The sequence below is a fragment of the Aplidium turbinatum genome, chromosome 1 (genome assembly GCF_918807975.1).
Source record: "Aplidium turbinatum chromosome 1, kaAplTurb1.1, whole genome shotgun sequence".
In the NCBI taxonomy this organism is placed as follows: domain Eukaryota; kingdom Metazoa; phylum Chordata; class Ascidiacea; order Aplousobranchia; family Polyclinidae; genus Aplidium; species Aplidium turbinatum.
In genome coordinates this window covers 43,671,471-43,690,447 of record NC_137472.1, presented here as the reverse complement: position 1 = coordinate 43,690,447, position 18,977 = coordinate 43,671,471, and the positions used below count along the sequence as shown (strand labels likewise).

Genomic DNA, 18,977 nt, shown 5'->3' with positions numbered 1-18,977 from the left:
TGAATCAGTATAAAAAAAACGAATTTTTTACTGGGGTAAACACTGCTTTCTCAGAATTGGTGACGTGAAGCTGTTAGTTGCCGACCAAATTCCACCTCGTGAAGGCGAGAGCGACACCCAGGAAGCCGGCGTGATAGCGTATGCCGTTGAAGAATGCGTCTGCCCGGAAGGATATGAAGGACTTTCTTGCGAGGTGTGATGAGTTGTTCATAATTATCGTCTTATGTTTGCTCGAGAGTATCCTAATGGTTGTTTCGTCTTTGACCATTACTTTTTTCTATTACCCATCCGACACCAGTCTAAAATGTTGCAACCAGTTACATTTTTCAGTTGTCACTTGGCAGAACGCCAACTCAAAAGATTTCAGATGTACACATTTCAATTTTTTATTTAGTCTGTAGCGTAAAAGGATATTATTTCTACTGAAGTTTTGATTTCTGTTTTATGCAGCTTGAAACAAAACTTGTCCAACAACAATTTTTACACAACCATCTATTGCTCCGTTCCAGAATTGTTCACCTGGGTTTGATCGGGTTCTGTCTGGCCCCATGGTCGGTAGATGCCTATCAGGGCAGCAAGGGGGATCAACTGCAGGGATAGTATGTGAAGTCGGCTACACCGGAAAGGATTGCTTGGATTGCGCTGAAGGGTTCACACCGTACGAGGGAGGATGTACGCGCTATCCTGACACTGATTGCAACGTTGCAGGAAGCATAGGAATTAATTTGGGACACGTTTGTGATTGCAAGGTCGGTATTTACATAAAGCAATAGCAACTCTTTCACATATTATGAACCATTCAGTTTGTAGGTGAAGGCTGAGTTTAAATTAATTGATTTTACCCGCGGCCTATCAATTTCATTAAATTTCGTAAGTTAGGATAAAAATGGTTAGAACGCCTGGTCAAGCGAATTAAAACATAAAGAGCCCAAAATGTAGATACGATGCTCATGTTAACAAAAGTTTCAAAAACTAGACTGTTTTCATCTTCAGTGGTACTGGAGCCATCTTTAGTGCTTCAGAATTCAATAACTCAAGATAGTAACTGTATAATTTTCGAAACGTTTGCTGGACATGAGTTTAGTATCCACATGTTAGGCTCTTCATTTATTGATTAGATTCCTCAAATCCTCTTGTTTTCTGTCATATTCACTTCTACTGAAGCCATTACTAGATCAACACTTGGGTCTGCATTTCGTGTGTGCAAATTTGACAAGAATCTTAACTCAAGTAAACTTTGAAAACCTGATTTATATTGTTTGTATCAGCCCGGATGTCAAGGACCGCAGTGCGACGAGTGCAAGCCTGGATACTACTTCTTATCAGAGGAAAATCCAGATGGCTGTTTAGAATGCTTCTGCATGGGGGTGTCGGACACATGCAACAGCACTAAATGGAATATCACCAACGTGAGTGCACCTTAAATAAGTCTATTTTATGACGAATTGTATTTCAATAGGAAAACAAACACTTTAAAAGTTAAAGTTTTAACAATGAGGTAGGTGGTTACTCTTTACAATTTGTTCCATTTGTTATACTCTATTTCTGTTTTGCAGATTGAACCTAGATTTCAAAGCGTCACTGAGTTCGCGATTGTCGACGCTAACTCTCGCGAAACCTTCCGCGACGATCTGCGTTTCGAAGAATCCTTGGATGGAGGGAATCAACCGGAAGTGACGGCGTATTTAAGCGATCGACCTGACGACATTCGTTATTGGATGCTTCCTGAGACCTTCACTGGAAACAAGGTAGCTCCTGAAGCTTGTATCGACAACAGACAATAGGCAATGGACAAGTGTTTCAGACTTCTAGGCCAAGTTTGTGACTAATCCACCAGTCTGGTGATTTCAGTTCCAACAAAAACTAGATGTGTACTACAAAACGTGTTTTGTGCTGCATTTCTGTGGATGCGAGCTACCTACAGTCGACATTTTGGACATATAACAAAGCTATTTAGTGAAGTAGAAACAGTCATTTACTTCTCAATTTAAAAAAATTGCTTCAAGAACTACTGTATGTTTTTATCCAGCTTGCTTCGTACGGTGGGAAGCTTGATTATACAATCAGGTTCTCGGAGACTTCTGGAGGAAGAGCCGTTTCAACACCATCCAATGTCATCATTTCTGGCAATGATATTGTGTTGGAGCATGTCAGTGAAATCGTACCCGAACCTTTTGTTGATACACGATTTGTCATTGAGCTGATAGAAGTGAGTTAAAAAATGTGAAACGCTGATTTAGCAAAATGTGAAGTCGCGTATTCTTTGACACTTCCTGTTCTGTCAGTTTAAAGTATATTTTTGCAACCTTGGGAGAAGTTGTGCTGAGGTAGAAGGTAAAATTAATCTGTTGTGCCATTTGTTAAAGAAACTTTGTGGTGTGCTGGCTTTTAATCTGATGATTATCTATTATTTAAATACTCTTCAAGTAAATTGAGCTTTTACTATTTTTATTTACTACCAAACTGTGATAGCAAGACACAAAGACACACAGATTCGTATTTTTTGATTTTGCCATCTTTTCCTAACAGAATCACTGGCGCACGAGCAGAGGAACACCAGCATCTAGGGAAGAGCTGATGCTTGTACTGAGCAACATAGAACACCTTCTTATTAGATCTTCCTATTCTACCCTCATGGGATCTACAACGTAATGACCTTTCATTTTAGTTAATGTGGAGTTTGTTATTAAAGTTATGAACTGCCTTATAGTCAATAACTTCAAAGTCAAGTTCGTATAAAACAACAAAATCGTGTGTTTGTTGCAAATCGAGTTTATCAAACCTTTGAAAATAATAGGCTACGTACTATTTATTTGAATTTTAATAATTAAATGCTATTTAAGCGCCATTAAGATTGGGTTTTCTTATCGTGCAGCATCAAGAAATTGTACCTGGACAGTGCTGCACCTCGACGGACTGGAGGAACTGCAGCCTACAAAGTTGAAGAGTGTTCTTGCCCCCCAGGCTATGCCGGTCTCTCATGTGAAGTGTGTGACCTATAAAGTGATTTTGTCTAATGTCGATTGTATGTTTTTTCTTTTAATTTCAGGTATTCCATTATTGTGAAATATTTGTTCTCTAATTGCATAGCAAGAGCGTTTTGTAAAATTTTGCCTGGCAGTTGCGTTTGCTTGTCCTGTAATTGTTTGAACAACTGACACACGCCTGATCACAAAGGTTAACAGGGTGACAATTTCCCTTGCAAGAGGCGTGGCAAGAAACCGATTGCATCGACTAGTTTTTGCACTTGAGAGTTGCGTTTAGTGTTTTTCTGATTTGTAATTACGTAAAGTTAAAACATTGTTACTTGTTCTTGATAAATTTTGTAACAAAGGCTTGCAAAACCATGTGTTCATCTATAGAGCTGTCTGGGCTAACTTTCCATTCTTTCTTGGTTTGCCTCTTTCAAAACTGGAAACTTTTATAAAGGTTTAACGTTGAACTGCAATCAAACATGAACACATATCGTTTACAGACTTGTACTTCTGGTTACTACCGTGTGGAAAGCGGCGAATTTCTTGGTATCTGTAAGCCTTGCAATTGCAATGGACACAGCAGTGATTGTGACAGGAATGGAATATGCAGGGTAATTTTTAATAAATAAATGAAAAGTAAACTACTGGATTATCCTAATTGTAAAGATCAAGGGGGTTTTGTTGAATCAGTTTGAGCAATTTTTCAAGGAATATGGCGTCATGACGGAAAGATGTAGTGGCTCACTCTTACTTGCTTTGACTGCATAATCTGGGTGGTAGCAGGGTAAATGATCGGACAACTTACTGCTCACACGACGACGACTGTTTATTTCAAAGCAATTTATTTGGTATTTGTTCTTTGCAACAACTATCAAAGTTTCACTAATATCTAGTGAAGCATTTTTTATACATAACCGTATTACCAACATTACCTATTATTGCTATGATGTACATGCACATTTACGTTTGTTTTTAAACTAAATCAACGACTCAAACAGGTAGAAATGAAATGATTTGATTTTTTTAAAGGATTGTCGTCATGACACTGCGGGTGACCATTGCGAGGTGTGCGAAGATGGTTTCTATGGAAACGCCAGAGTGGGACAAGTCAATGACTGCCAACGTTGCCCGTGTCCGACCTTGGACGGTAGGTCGGACCAGGGGAGTGTGGCCACGTGTCGGGCTAATGCTATCGGCGACCCTGTATGCGATCGCTGTCCACAGGGTTACGGTGGAGACAGATGCGAAACGTACGTACATGGTCAATTAAAATCTCACTAAGTTGAAAATTTAACATATTCAAGTTTAAAGTAAATTGCGTTCTTCTGGTGAGTACTTACTAGGTGACCTCCTGATGTTAAAGATGATAACTAGCTTTTTGTATTTCTACCTTGATAAAGTCAGTCGTGCTGACTGACGAAACGTCGGAAATACAATAAGCTAGTTATCATCTTTAACATCAGGAGGTAACCTAGTAAATAGTCACCAGAAGAACGCAATTTACTTTAATTATCAAATGCCTGGTGAACATTCTCTCTCTGTTTTTATATTCAAGTTTATTCCTGAAGAGGACATCTTGTGATCTCGAAAACGTTCAATATTTAATTTGTTGCGTTGGTTTGTGTTTCTGTAAATGTGATAAGCTTGAATATGTTAAACTTGATCACGTTGCTCGGCTTCGTATGCCTATGGTTCAACAAGACAAACTCTCTACCGAAGCTCTAACTTGAAAATGTGACGTAAAACATATAATTATACAGTACAACATACGTCGTACGTTTATAGTCATTTTGTTCTTCTGTGTTTTGCAATTCGGCAAGTGGCAAGTAATTGGTATTGTCTTATCCATAATTGCTGAATATCGCTAAATGATAGTTGTTTGTTAATTTGTCATGTTGTTTTTACATAATATAATTATTTTTTTTCTTCTCATTCTAACCCGGTTTAGGTGCGCTCCCGGTTACACTGGTGACCCCCTTGTGCCAGATTCACCTTGTCGTAGCACAGACACAACTTGCCAGTGCGACCCCGTTGGCTCGTTGCCTGGGGGGTGCAATGATTTTGGAGAATGTACTTGCAAGGTAGAAAGAAGTTCGTGTTTCGAGCAAATAAAACACGTACACGCACTTTGTTTGTGAGAATATTTACCGTATTGTTAAGTAGCCTAGCCCTAGGCTACCTTGAACTAGCAATCTTAGCATTGCCAGTTTTTTAAATTTCTCTGTATCCACGTTGGTTGCTACATTTTTCTGACAATGTTCATCCTCGGTGCTAACAAAACTTCACAAATTTGCATTTTATATTTTGGAACTGCTATCTTCTTCTCTTGAAATGGCGATAAAATACATTTGAGTGGCCATAGTTTGAAGCAATAATCTTAAACAACTTTCACCCTTGTTTGTGAATCTGTACGAAAGTAAACAAATACAATGTTTGCTTCAACAGCCAAGCACGACGGGAAGGAGATGTGATCAGTGTAAGCCAGGATTCTTCTATCTCAGCATTGAAAATGAAGCCGGTGGATGCCTGCCTTGCTTTTGTATGGGCGTGGCAAGACAATGCACATCGTCGACTTACAAACGAAACGAGGTGATCGCTTTGTGGTTGTCTTGATACAGTTTATTTTTAAGAAAACCCCGTTTTTACAAGAATTGATTCGATGCAAGAAAGACTGTTTCATATTTTGAAGTTGCGTTTATCTTTACAAAATTTCTGCAGCGATTTATAGCCGGCTTGGTTAAAGCTAAACTATAGAGAAGAGATCTAATGATTTTATGTAAATACACATGGATTACAAAGTACATAATCGTGTATTAACACATTTGTCACGCTGAAGTTATAAATATCTTTATCAGTTTCTATTCTTTGTAACAATTTCTTGCGTTACGCATTTTAATATTTTCCTTGCGTCACCTCCAGCCTTTACTTTCTTCAGGTGACCTCTGACTTTGCCAGTGATTACGGCGGCTACGTTCTGACGCAACGAGAACGTCGCACTCAGATATCAAATGGATTTGATCTGCTCAACCAGGGACGGACGTTATCATATCCAAGAGCTGACACGCTTCCTAGAAGTGGAGGAGCTTATTATTGGCAAGCACCTGAAGAATACATAGGCAACAAGGTAACTGCGGTGTGCACATCTAAGGTTCATGCATTTTGAGAGGTGGTGTGAACCACAGTGGTCAGCCGACGACAGCCTATCCTTCGAAAAGTATATTCAGGATATTCACACCGTATTGTCGCAATTCACATTCAATTAGTAATGTCACACAATTTCAATTAATGTCGCATTCAATTAATACAACGTATAATGTGTGGATGACAGGTTGCTTCCCTTACCCAATACCCACCCACCTTGCAAAGTACCATTGTGCTACAGCACATGCAAAACAAAACAACACTCAATAGTTTCTGCTTTCAAAAAAGTTGGTAGGATTTCATTTGTATTTAGAAGTCCGCAGGATCACCTCTTACTAGAAGCACGTATTCATTGCGGCAACCTTCACGGTATTTATAACATGAGTGAAGAACTCACGACAGCAATAACAAATCGTATTCACTAATTTCTAATAATGCGTTTATAGACGGACATTTTTATTGTTTTCACTCAATAAGGACGTCGTAGAAAGTGTATTGCTTGATCAAGCAAGAAAATTTAACATTAATATTTAACTGCTTCTCTTATTTCTATCTGCTCTCTTTAACTGCCTCCTCTTATTTCTCTTTTGGGTTTCTTGCAGATCGTATCTTACGGAGGAAAGCTTCGATACAAAACGTCATACACAAATTACGTAACTTCCGTTCCTACCAGCGATCCTGACGTTATTCTGACAGGGAATGACATTACCATCATGACGGTTGTTTCCGGCAGAAACTCTCTTGTCCGTCCCAACGTTGTCATGGACAGATCGATAGTTTTCAGAGAGGTAACTTACATCTTCTCATCGCAGGATTTTGCTTTGTTGATGAAACGGTTAGAAATTCTTTTGTGCTTAAAGTATGCTGACAGCTTGGGCTTGCGAGTAGAATTTTGAAATCGCCATTGGTAATTTTGTTGTTGATGGAACTGTTACGCCTGTATATGATCGAAATGGTGTGAAAAAAGATTTTATCGCTTATCTGTTGCATGAAGCGCAGTACCGTATTAACTTTAAGTTTTTAATTAATCGACCTACGTCATGCCCTTCGGCTGTCTCATTTCTTCCAATAAAACCGCTACTTTAATGATACCTGTTTGACCTTAAATGATCTCGTACCCATACGTCTGCCGATGTTGTTTCAATGTGACAAATAGTTCATTTTCTATCTGGGTACGAACCACTTTAGTGCTCAATGCTCTTGAAGATGACAAGAATCGGTTATTTGTGTAACCTTGCTGAACTTGAACTGTTGTTACAGAATCGCTGGCACCGAGCGGACGGACAGCCTGCCACCCGTCAAGACTTGCTTATGGTTCTTGCCGATGTCGAAGCCATTTTGATACGAGCCACCTACTCACCCACCATGCTGCGCACCAGCATATCGGATGTTGCCATGGAAACGGCCAGCGAAAGTGTCTTGATGTCAGAACCGGCATACGAAGTTGAACAATGCGAATGTCCAAACGGATACGAGGGCTTGTCATGTGAGGTAGGTCAATTTACAAACACATTTTAAGCAACATTACTTTTTTGCACCACGTAGCCTTCTTGGTTGCCAGTGCTGAGCCGATTGCGTACCATACCAGGGGAACAACTATGCCCTTTCGTTGGGTTTCAGTTTACTGTCAGTACGCGTACAAAGCACCATTTGTCGTGGTTAGTTTGTTATTTGTTGGTCACATCTTTGGACTGTAGGCCTGATCATTGAACCAAACAAGGTAACTGAAATGCTGCTTATTTCCTATCTTGTTTTGAAAAGTTTATACTTTTTTCGTCCACGCAGGATTGTGCCGCAGGGTTTACGAGGTCTGGAAGTGGAATCTACCTTGGAGTTTGTCATCTTTGCCAATGCAATGGACACGCTGATCTCTGTGACTCGGAGTCTGGAATTTGCATTGTATGTATTGTGTCAGTTGACTGAACCAACCTTTGACATTGCGATGATTTTTCACAGAGAACTCTCTGTTTTGCGAAGATATCGTGAACATCTTAGTCCAAAAAAATTCAACGTCTAATTTGAATCCAACAGAACTGTCGTGACAACACTATGGGAGATCGCTGTGAAGTGTGTGCGCCTGGCTACTTCGGGGACGCAACCCGAGGTAATCCGAATGACTGTCGTCCATGTACTTGCCCGGGCACAGGAGCCAACAGGTGAAGGACGATATTTTTTTTCTTATCTAACCACCACCTTTGCAACTTGACATAAGCGACAATGATTCATATATGCGCTGTTGAGGCTTGCACTGAGGTTATTTGTGTCATAAGCTCCCAGCAGATGCTGCCACGTCCTTTTCTCAAAAACCAATTCGCTGTTGGAGTTGCCATGAAACTGGAACAGACAACTTTGATGTTTCTGAAGTTTTAGCCAGCTTAAACGGCTAAGGTCTTTTAGCGACAGACTCCTTTTCAATTTTTGTGTTATATTTACGATGTCACCACATAATTACCCGACTTATTCACGCTGCGTTATGCAAGGAAGAATCCAATCAGTACCGTTTTTAAAGTCATCGGTATAATTCCACTTGGTATAGAACTCAGATCTACCACTGAGCTGGTTCTACTGAACAAAGAACGATTCTATAATGAAGGTGCGTTGCTCACAAGAAGAAGTAACAAATAACAGCTGAAGGGTAAAGCACAGAAAAGGCGTACAAGGGAATAATTATCTAATTAAGTCAACATCACAAAACGCTAGAACAAAGTAAAAACAAAGCAAAATATGATTACTGGACTGATGTTTTAGTTTTTCGGATTCTTGCCGTTTGGATCCGTCCACCGACTCTCTCATGTGTACTTCATGCAAAGAGGGCTACACCGGGCAGCGATGTGAAACTTGTGCTCCTGGTTATGAGGGGTATCCTTCAGCTGGAGGTTTATGCAAAAGAAGAGGTGCGTAATGTCGTTTCTTTACCAGTCTTTCAAGACTACCCCAGCTCACAAAATCTGTGTTGACTTCAGACGTTAAATCAATCTGAGGATAACATATTTTGCCAGCTGGGACCAGCCTGCATGTAAGATAATCAGCTTGCGTGTCTTAGTAAATATCATGAAATATTCTTCGTTTGCTCATGTTTACCTATCCAACAGACACAAGGCCAGAACCAGGTCGTTCGCCAGAAGTGGACGTATCTCCAAAGAGCGTAAACGCAAAAGAAGGCGCCAGCATAGTAATTCGGTGAGTTGTCGAAATGCTGACTATTGTTCAATGTTCATTGCAGTCACCGCACTTTTCAGCAAAAAAGGCAGACTAAAGATGAAGCAAATGTTTGCGTGTAGTATCGAGTATAAATGCAGTATGTGAAGTCAACACAATCTTTTGTCGTATCAAAATAAATGCACAAAGTTAATGCTTCTGATTTGCCTACTTCGTTCTCAGAGGTTTTGCAAACTTTGTGATATTACAGTAGTTTGGCTGCGGTAACACATTGCCGCGACAAAGTAAAAACACAATTTATTATATTCGCGGTACCTTCTAACTAAAGATAAGGACATTCGTACCTCGAAGGTCTAGGCCCTAGGGGAATTGGGTCACAAGGAAATGCGACACCATGCATGAGAAAAAATCACGCCGAACAATAGCTTTTTTGTCGCCTGGTGGATTCGTTTTTTTTAACGCATCTTTTTAGCTTACGACTGGCATCTACTTCTACACTGTCTTGCTTCGTCAGATTTCTTATTTTTGAATTTTATGCGTTTCTTTGTCAATAGCTGCCATGTCAATTCCCCAAGCCGTGTTGCTGTGATATGGCGTCTTGGTGGTTCCAATGCTGGTCCTTTGCCACGAGGGGTTGTGGTGAGCAGTTCAAAACGAACTTTACGATTCCCAGCCTTCACTGCCGCGCAAGCTGGAACCTATCAGTGCTCGGCAAGAAACCAGTTTGGCTTTGACAGTGACTCAGCAGTCATCACACTTGCAAGTAAGATTTTATTGACTAGTTTCTGACAAGTCATGATAATATGTGCAACGCATTATCTTTCTCTATGTCCAAAACGTAAAACTTAGACTTAAAATCCCACATAATACTCTTCCTATTTAAGTAAAATGTCTTTAACGCAGGAGAAAATCCGATGATCAAGGTGAGAGTTGAAGAGCCAAGTCAGGTTCGGGTCCGAGTTGGTTCTGAAGTTTCTTTTGTATGCACGGCCACTAGCAAGGTAGATGTTGTGGGTTTTCGTTGCACTGTACCTGTTTTGTTGTTGCCAAAGCCAAAAGCGATCGTAGTCAATGCTGACGAAGTATTTGGTTTGAGTAGGTTATGACCGGAGAAACTTTAACAAGAAATTGAACTAACAAAAACATTTCAAAACATAGAAAAAGTGTAGGCAAATCAAACAATGTATTGCCTATAGAGGTACACAGAAGTGCAATGCAACTAGTAGCTATAGGCTACGTGTTTGTTGCATCAAAGGTCTGCTTTTAAGAAATATATTTAATTTATTGGAAGAAATTTAACAACCACTGGAATCTAAACAGCAAGATCCATAAACAGCCACTGTGGTAATTTATTGTTATTAGCTCATCGAAAGTCTATATCGAAATAGCATTTGCTTGCATGCAATTGAGTCAATTTCATTTTTTCAACAGATGCCAGCTTTTATTGTTTCATGGACGAAACAGAATGACATGCTGCCATTGTCAAGGGTAACAGATTTCGACGGAATCCTACATATAACGAATGTACAACCAACAGACTCTGGAACGTACATATGTACAGGATCAAATATGTACAGTACGGATCAAGAAACCGCGACCTTGCTGGTCGTGGAAGGTTAGCGCTTACTGGTTTGTTCTGGTTTGCACTTACCTGTTCCACTTTTATTGTTTTTTGCCGTGCATAGACTTATCCGTCATCAGTCAGCATAGCTGACTCTCTGTAGTGAATAATATTGCATAATATTCAACAGAATACCGATTTCCGAATTTTTCCTCCATGTTTTTTAAGTAAGTTGACATCAAAGTTACAATTTACGCCAAGTCCTGTTTTAATGCTACCCACACAACGTCATAAATCATTTAATTTTGAATTAACGAAATATTAAGGACGCGAATTGTGTATTTCCACTTTGCAATTTGGTTCTTTATACGGTATGCCACTTTTAGTATGCTGCCTTGTGTACTCAATTGCATGCAGTACTAACTTCAATGCCAGCTATTTATGTGTATTGTTGCCTTGATTTTATCGTTCAGTTTAACTAATCCTTTCTGTTTTGCTCATGTAACTAAATGAATCCTTTTTTCATTATTTTAACGTCTACAAACGGTATATCAACTTAGGACTGATTTAGTTGGCTTGGATTTACTCTTGAGTCTTGTCTATGTTTTCATCGGTCAAGGAAAGCGGTCAAGAGGAGCTCAAAGATTCACATTTTTGCACAATTTTCAACCACAAATCAAAAACCTTTACTAAAATTTGGCAAGACGCACGAGATCGATCAAACTGGAACATCATTGTACATCGAGGGCTGTATCAGCCATGATACCTACAGAGAGAGATGTTTTCATCAATAACACTAAATGAGACGTTTGTGTAACGTTGCACAAATCTGACTGTTTAGTTGCAAACAACCAGACAAACATGTTTTAATAATGACTGCGCTTTGAATCTTTTAAGTTTTTTTTCACATTTTTTTGAGCATGAATCGTTAAACCAATTGAAACTAAAGTCTCTTACATAAACTTTTCCATTTTCAAACAATGCAATGGCAGAGATGATCAACAGTTATTGATTTTTGGTTGCAATGTCTTTGAGATTACTCTCTAGTCGGGTAGTTGTGCAATGTGCATGGTTTCCAAAGCATGTTCTTTCTTGATGTCACAATCATCACAACTACTTCTTTGGAATGCTGACTAATGGTTGAGTGAAGCTGCGAGAATGTGTCAGTGCTGCAGTACAGTGGTTGACATCTCAACAGTCTTCTAACAACTTGCATGCTGCATTGTGCACTCAAATGGTTAATCAACTAAGTTTGATAATAGCCGCCTTTGCTATGAGTTAAAGGTTAAAGGGAATGTAGATTTGTTCAATGTGCAGACTCAGCTTATTGTTAAGATCAGTGTAGAGCAGGGGTTCCCAACCTTTTTTACACCGTGGCTCCCTTTGAAAAATTTGAAAAATCAATGGCTCCCCTATTTTTTCAACCTTTTGAAAAAATTAAGAAACGTTATTTTAATTAAAAAACGTGTTTATACCTTGCAACTGTTTACAACTTTACATAGAAATCTTATAGTATTATTTTTGAAACAACCGGGAATTAAACACCATTTCATGAAAATTTGGGCAAAAATGTACTAGTATTTTTATTAAATTTTAATTTATTTCTTTTGTTATATAGTGTTGGAGATGATAAATTAAAAAAATTATTATTTTTCAAATTTTTCCATGGCCCCCCTTGAAAAAGGCTCATGGCCCACAGGTTGGGAACCCCTGGTGTAGAGCATTTTGAATCGATTTTTACAACAGATACTTTGAATAACAACCGCAGTGGAATGAAAAGTTTTGTTTATATGAAGTGATGCTTTAACAAAATAGTGAATGACTCTTTCCAAGTTGTTATGGTAGCATTCCATTCCATAACAGGAAGAGCACTGAGAAATAAGTTGTTAATTACGTTTTAACAAAGCAAAGAAGAACTTTTATGACAATGATGCAAACATCGGATTTATTTGTATTAGCTCGTGTTCATTGAGGTTGATTTGACATGAAGAAACTCTTGCAATAGCCTACTTCCTTACCAAATGCCAATGAGTTGGTGAGATTTGATCCAAGGACGTGATTGAGATCTGCCATCTTGATTGTTTATGAGCAACCTGAAAAGAGTCTTCTGTTGATCTTCGCTTGCAAGACAATAGCAAAATAACGAACACACAGTTGATCCATCTCGCATGATCTTGCTGAAACTTTGTACTGTAGTGACAGTCTGAGCAAGAAAATTGAATTGTTTTATAAGATGACTTTTAAGCTCATCTGGTGCCTGATGTACGGACATGACTTTTCGTCATAAAAGAGCAAGGCTTTGTATTCTGGTTTCTGCAAGTACAATTATCGTTTTTTAGCTTTCACAAATATGAGTTTTAAGCTGGACAAGAGTTTGGATGAAACAACCACACATTTCAAAAGTACTTGTTTTTATAAACTCAGTGTTCACTAATAACTGCGTTTAAAACTTAAAAAAAACAACAGCTATTATTGGATTCTTGGATTTAATTTTAGTCTGGTGTGTGCAGCTCTTGTGATGTTTAAACACGAGAAAGCATTAGCGGCTGTCAATGCACTAACCATGTAAGCAGCATATCGGCTTAAAAATCTTTGTGGCTTTAGTGATTTTAATATTATTTGGTTAGAATGAATAAATGCTTCGATTCATCAACGTTAGTGCTGCAAATATCGTTAAAAGATTTTTCCTGGCAAGACTTGTTAAGGTTATCTTGTAAAAAGAAATGTACTAATGAAAGCGCTACTGCAGGTGTAGCTTAACATATTGCATTAACAAAAGACATGGACTTCTAAATAGTAGCATCTGGACTGGAAACTCAGTGGGCAACATGAGGCCAAACAGTTGGTACAACAGTTGGCCAACAGTGGGCCAACAGCCAAGTAACTAACCCTGTTGGCCAACTGTTTGGCCTCATGTTGCCCACTGAGTTTCCAGTCCAGATGCTATTATTTAGAAGTCCATGACAAAAGGGCAACCATTTGTCTGTAATCGCAGTGGTAATCAATTCAAATCATATCGCTCTTGCAGCAAAAGCCAAGCCGTTGTACGCCGCATTACTTGCCTGTGGCAGCATTTAACACTTGTTGGAGTGTTATTTGAAGTAATGTATTTGCCTTTTGCTGATTCTATTCATCCTGACCAACGACTGGCAACTAACTTCAAAATATTGTCAAGTGACACGATTTTTACATGTTAACTTTCGCAATGAATGACTAGCAGGCTTTTGTGTACATTTGATTCTTCATGCAATTTCTTTTTGCTGCATCTTTGCTGTAATTGTGCTGCCATCACCCCTCATCCGGAGATGTAAAATTGTAAATTTTTTGTCGACAAACAGAATCTTCTCTGGAGAAAAAAAGCATTTTTGTTTTAGTTTTTATAAATCACTGCATTTAATTAAAGTAAGTTAGTTGATTAGAAAATTTGTGAAGCATCAAACATCGAACTTCCTTTTCGTGGCGTAGCCTAATATAGCCTACTTTCGGGCTAACAAATTTTTTTCTGTGACTATCGGATTAGCAAATCAGTCGTTTTTTACATGGATTTGCGTTGAATCTAGGTAAAAAACGATTGATTTGCTGTCTGGTAAGATGCTCTGTAGGCTACAGTTTAGCGGGTGATTAATTCGGTTCCAACGTTGGGTCCGATTTTTAATCGGTTTGTATCAAAGAGGATAGTATTGAATACGTTGCTAAAGGGCCTCTTTGTGCTTGTATTTTGCGCCAAAAATACGTCATTTGTTGAAAAAGTGTGACAATTGAACCTGCTTTTTCCCATTGACGAAAATTTGAAGTTAGGTCACTGAATAAAAAAATATTTTGTATAAGTCAAGTGACAAAAGTCGATTATTGCATTTGCATCATCGTGTTACATTGTGCATTACTGTTCACATTTCTGTGAAACGTTTGTTTGAACGTTGATTGTCATTTGTCTTTGCTGTGTCGATAACAAAATAAACCTTACCAGTGACTATAAAAGCTTGCCAGAGTTCAATTTTGAGGTTCGAATGTGTCATCCATTCAGGAAGTTAATGTGCAGAAAAAAGCAAACCTAATTTGAAATCGAAACTTGAAGAGTTGGTTTTACAATGAAATAGGACAGTTTTTTCTCTTAGCAGTTTGTGTTCTGGTGGGTAAGTGAATCATCTTATTGCATTTGTAGTGTAGCTCGTGTGATTGCATGCATGCACTGGTTTTTAACTTCTTGTAATCAGTCCATTAAAATCGTATTTGAAAACTTATCTTTGTATGAAAGGTAGTTCATCCTTCTGGTGTGTGTAATTACACACACACAAGTTTTATTTTAAAAGATAATAATCAACTTGTCTGACTCTTTCCAAATGCTGAATTAGAAAATATTCGTCCAAGTAAGTGCAGTGTAACAACAATCGAATAAAAACAAACAAAAATTGTTGCAGTTCACTATAAATCTGGCAACATAAAAATACTTTGTAACTCACTTCGCGAAGATCACAAGTGGATAAATTATGAAGAATATAATGTTTTCAAATTTCAAGAAATGTGAAAATTGCAAACCGATACGAATAACGTCGCCTTTGACATTCAGCTGGTGGTGCTCACACGCACCGGAATGACGACATGCACTCACATTTAATGTTCCACTCAGTCTTTTTAAATCCCTTAATCCTACAGCCTTGTTTCAATAAACGACTCGCTCTCTTACCTAGAGATAACCCCCTAAGATAGAGAAAGGATAACCCCCGGAAAAAAATTATTTGTTTTACTTGATCAGATGTTTAACATCCAGGTAATGAAGCTATGAGGCCGACAGCTGAAGTGAACCCAAAAAATCAAAGTGTGTCAACCGGGGAGGATGCCATGTTCTACTGCGTGACGCGCGGGGAGCCGACACCAAGGATTGAGTGGCGACGAGGTAAGGAAGCTTATTTTTTGCACGAAGCTGTATGTTTTAAAGGAAACAAGTGCAAAATGCGTTACTTTTTGTGTAAATTCTCAAGAAAATACAATAATAGTGAAATGAATGTGTCAAATGTTTAAAAACATTTTTAAGCTGTGGATACTTTATTGTATTGTGCATTGCCTGTGTACTTTCTAACATTGAAATAGCGTCGTATACTGTAAACGATCGGATTTTTATGAAAACGTTTTTTGTTTTTGTTTTTTCAGGTGACGGTCGGGCTATGTCCAATAATGTGCACACGGTAGGGAATATGCTGATGATCCCTTCTGCATCGATGGATGACAGATCTCTCTATTTCTGCCGAGCCACAAACTTACACGGGGTGGCTGAAGCTACTGGAGCTTTGGAGGTCGAAGGTAGAAATTGCTGTGAAAAAAATTGTCAATCTAAACCTGAAACCGAAACAGAGTTATTTGACGTTTCGATTCCTCACTGCACCCGCGAGGATGCTTTAAACTGGTAGTGGTGGAATGGATTGTCTTCTATGACTAACGTTGTCAGTGAACTGGATCCTTTTTGTATTTTCTGCCTAAAACATTACTCGACATGCTCGACAATTTGAAAACTTATAAAAAATGCTCTTTCCCAGTAACAAAGCTACCAAGGCAAAAATCAGATCTGGTTTTGAGATTGCTGTACTGAAATAATAAAAGATTGCAGCTGCTTCCCATTGCATTTCGTGTTTGTGTTTTATGGTAAACTGCGTTATGTCAAACTATTTCTGACATGCAGAAAGAGGAGTACCTGCAACTATTCGAGTTCTCACGCCGGAAGTGACGTTGACTGTCGGTGATCATGCGGAACTGGGTTGTTCGGCTACGGGTGATCCCACACCGGAGATCACGTGGTCTAAGCGAGGCCGAGACCTGGCATCTAATGTGAGTTAACAGAAGCATCTTGTTGTAAATCGAAGAAAAAGAATTGGGAACATAGTGTATTGATTTATTCATTTACGATGAAATTTTGATGAGTTTCACTTTTCAATTTACTTTTTCTTGCTGTATTGAACAGGCGGTTGCTTCCGGTGGTACGCTGCGCTTGACAAATGTGACGTCAGCAAACCAGGGGATTTACCAATGCACGGCAGACAACCTGTTCGGCCACGACAGTGGCTTCATTCGCGTTACAATCCACCAAAGAGGTACATGATTGCACAAAAATATTGGGAAAACTTTTCAACAAATAATATTTTAAAAATTTATTGAAATTGTTGTCATGAAATCTTTTACAGACCAGAGTAGAGGATTAAACGGTTTCATGTCTTTGACTGCATTTTTGAAACAAACTGTTTTTTTTTTTTTTTAATTCTATAACTACTACAACTTTGTAGGCTGCTTACTTTGCAGACCTTTGTACCTTGTACTACTTTGTATAACACGGCACCGTTCCGGCGTGCGTAGGCTATGTATGTAGGCTCAAAACTATAGACCGTAGTTTTTTGACTTTGCTCATTTTGTTTTCACACCTTTACTTTATTCAGGCAACCACCAAGGCAAACCAATATGTCGAACAGAGCCCAAAGAAGTGACAACGTACGTCGGTACAAACAGCACGATCACCTGCGTGGTGGGTGGTGACCCAGTGCCTAGCGTCACGTGGGAGACAGATGACGGATCACAATTGGACGATAACATCGAGGTTGGTAGATCCCCACAGCAAATCAGTGTTTTTTTCAAAAAAAGGGCTGATTTGCTGTCTGGGATAGAATCGTTTACGTTTCAATGCAGGTGTTTCGCTTTTTTAATTGTTATGAATGTAGTTTTAAGTTCTCTTTTTTAGCATGCATCTCACATTTTAATTGTAAACTGAAATTGACGTTATTACGCTTGTAATATGACTTAAATGTAAAAATTTTTTTGTCGAAGTCAAGTTTGTACTTGTGCTTGTCAGAGCTTTGCATTGAGGAAAGAGAGATATTTTCATCAATCAATTACATCATGATTTTCTTCACAAGATACATCCAGGCCCTCTCAAAGGGAGTGAAACCGACCTTTGCTAGCGCCTAGGTGATACTGTAGACTCGACTTTCTGCATTAGGCAAATTTGATTTTGTTTTCAACATTTATGTTTTAATATTCAGGTTGTCGGTGAAAAGATGTTTATTTACAAAGTTCGACAAAGCAACGCTGGGAAATACGTTTGCGTCGCCACCAATCGACACGGTGTCTCCAGAAGCAAGATGACGGTACATGTTGTGAAGAAGGACTTGCCAAAGGTATTTTAAATTCGGAAATATTGAGTGGCTCTAGGTCACACGCGATTTGATATATTATGATATTCCAAAAATGATTCAATAACAGGACGCATAACTCTGAAAATTAAACATGTATTAGTCAGTTACTTTTCATACCAAATTGTTTGTTAGTGATGTTATAATATCAAAAGCTTTAATCAGTATAAAAACTTTCAAACGAAAATTTGAATGAAATTATGTCAAATCTTTTATAAATAGAACATTTGTTCAATCTTCATAATTTGAGATGCTCATGGACTTGATCATGATGATTATCGTTTCACGTCCACCTTTCTATTGCTCAAACACGTAACTTTCCCAACCTCATCAGGTTGTCATCACCCCAAGTCGACGACTAAAGGTGAAAGCCGGCCAGGCCGCATCGTTCACTTGTCTCGCTCCTGACCAGATTGATGCCGACATTACATGGCTTCGCTCCGAGCAGAAACTCTTCACTGGTATGTTTCTTTTGAATAAGTTCCAGACGTTTGGAATCGTCTACTTAACGTAAAAACATGGCCTTTTTTGCATTCAAATATTTCCTCATAACACATAGACTTGGTGAGTAAAAATGCAAAATGAAAGATAATCAGTTCAGCCTGAGTCTACTTTTTGTTTCACATTTCATGATGCTTCTGAAGAAATCTCAATTAATTAACTTGAAAAAATTGTTTTCGAAAATTTAAATTGTTTTCCTTTTGACCTTTGAACGCTTTCCAGGGAACACGTTTTTGAGCAATGGGAACAGCAAGTTGAACTTTCAAAATATTTCGACCAAGGAATCAGGAAGTTACATGTGCGTGGCCAGCAATGTTGTTGGCCACCGGGAAGCTGGCGTTTATATTTACGTTATTCGTAAGTTAATTGATAGTCTACTTTTGAATACGTTTGCGGAAAAAAAGTGTCGTAGGCCTACAAGCTTATAAGCTTAGAAAGGTTTTGCTAAATGTTTTGCTTTGTTATTAC

General features: G+C 38.6%; 1 protein-coding gene across 1 annotated transcript in view; it reads left to right on the top strand.

Annotated features, from left to right (window-relative positions):
* LOC145766151 (basement membrane-specific heparan sulfate proteoglycan core protein-like) overlaps positions 1-18,977 on the top strand; it is a 42,208-nt gene that overhangs the window by 11,851 nt on the left and 11,380 nt on the right. Inside the window, exons 16-44 of the mRNA XM_082577809.1 lie at positions 55-193; positions 510-749; positions 1,269-1,409; positions 1,557-1,748; positions 2,030-2,209; positions 2,530-2,648; positions 2,876-2,987; positions 3,476-3,586; positions 4,005-4,225; positions 4,924-5,056; positions 5,421-5,564; positions 5,911-6,099; positions 6,719-6,904; positions 7,377-7,607; positions 7,902-8,015; positions 8,148-8,272; positions 8,865-9,010; positions 9,209-9,296; positions 9,830-10,038; positions 10,179-10,276; positions 10,707-10,890; positions 15,605-15,730; positions 15,985-16,134; positions 16,511-16,656; positions 16,790-16,919; positions 17,259-17,416; positions 17,859-17,993; positions 18,343-18,469; positions 18,732-18,866. Of these exons, the coding sequence (XP_082433935.1) occupies positions 55-193; positions 510-749; positions 1,269-1,409; positions 1,557-1,748; positions 2,030-2,209; positions 2,530-2,648; positions 2,876-2,987; positions 3,476-3,586; positions 4,005-4,225; positions 4,924-5,056; positions 5,421-5,564; positions 5,911-6,099; positions 6,719-6,904; positions 7,377-7,607; positions 7,902-8,015; positions 8,148-8,272; positions 8,865-9,010; positions 9,209-9,296; positions 9,830-10,038; positions 10,179-10,276; positions 10,707-10,890; positions 15,605-15,730; positions 15,985-16,134; positions 16,511-16,656; positions 16,790-16,919; positions 17,259-17,416; positions 17,859-17,993; positions 18,343-18,469; positions 18,732-18,866 (4,409 nt within the window). The remainder of the gene's footprint in view (positions 1-54; positions 194-509; positions 750-1,268; positions 1,410-1,556; positions 1,749-2,029; positions 2,210-2,529; positions 2,649-2,875; positions 2,988-3,475; positions 3,587-4,004; positions 4,226-4,923; positions 5,057-5,420; positions 5,565-5,910; positions 6,100-6,718; positions 6,905-7,376; positions 7,608-7,901; positions 8,016-8,147; positions 8,273-8,864; positions 9,011-9,208; positions 9,297-9,829; positions 10,039-10,178; positions 10,277-10,706; positions 10,891-15,604; positions 15,731-15,984; positions 16,135-16,510; positions 16,657-16,789; positions 16,920-17,258; positions 17,417-17,858; positions 17,994-18,342; positions 18,470-18,731; positions 18,867-18,977) is intronic.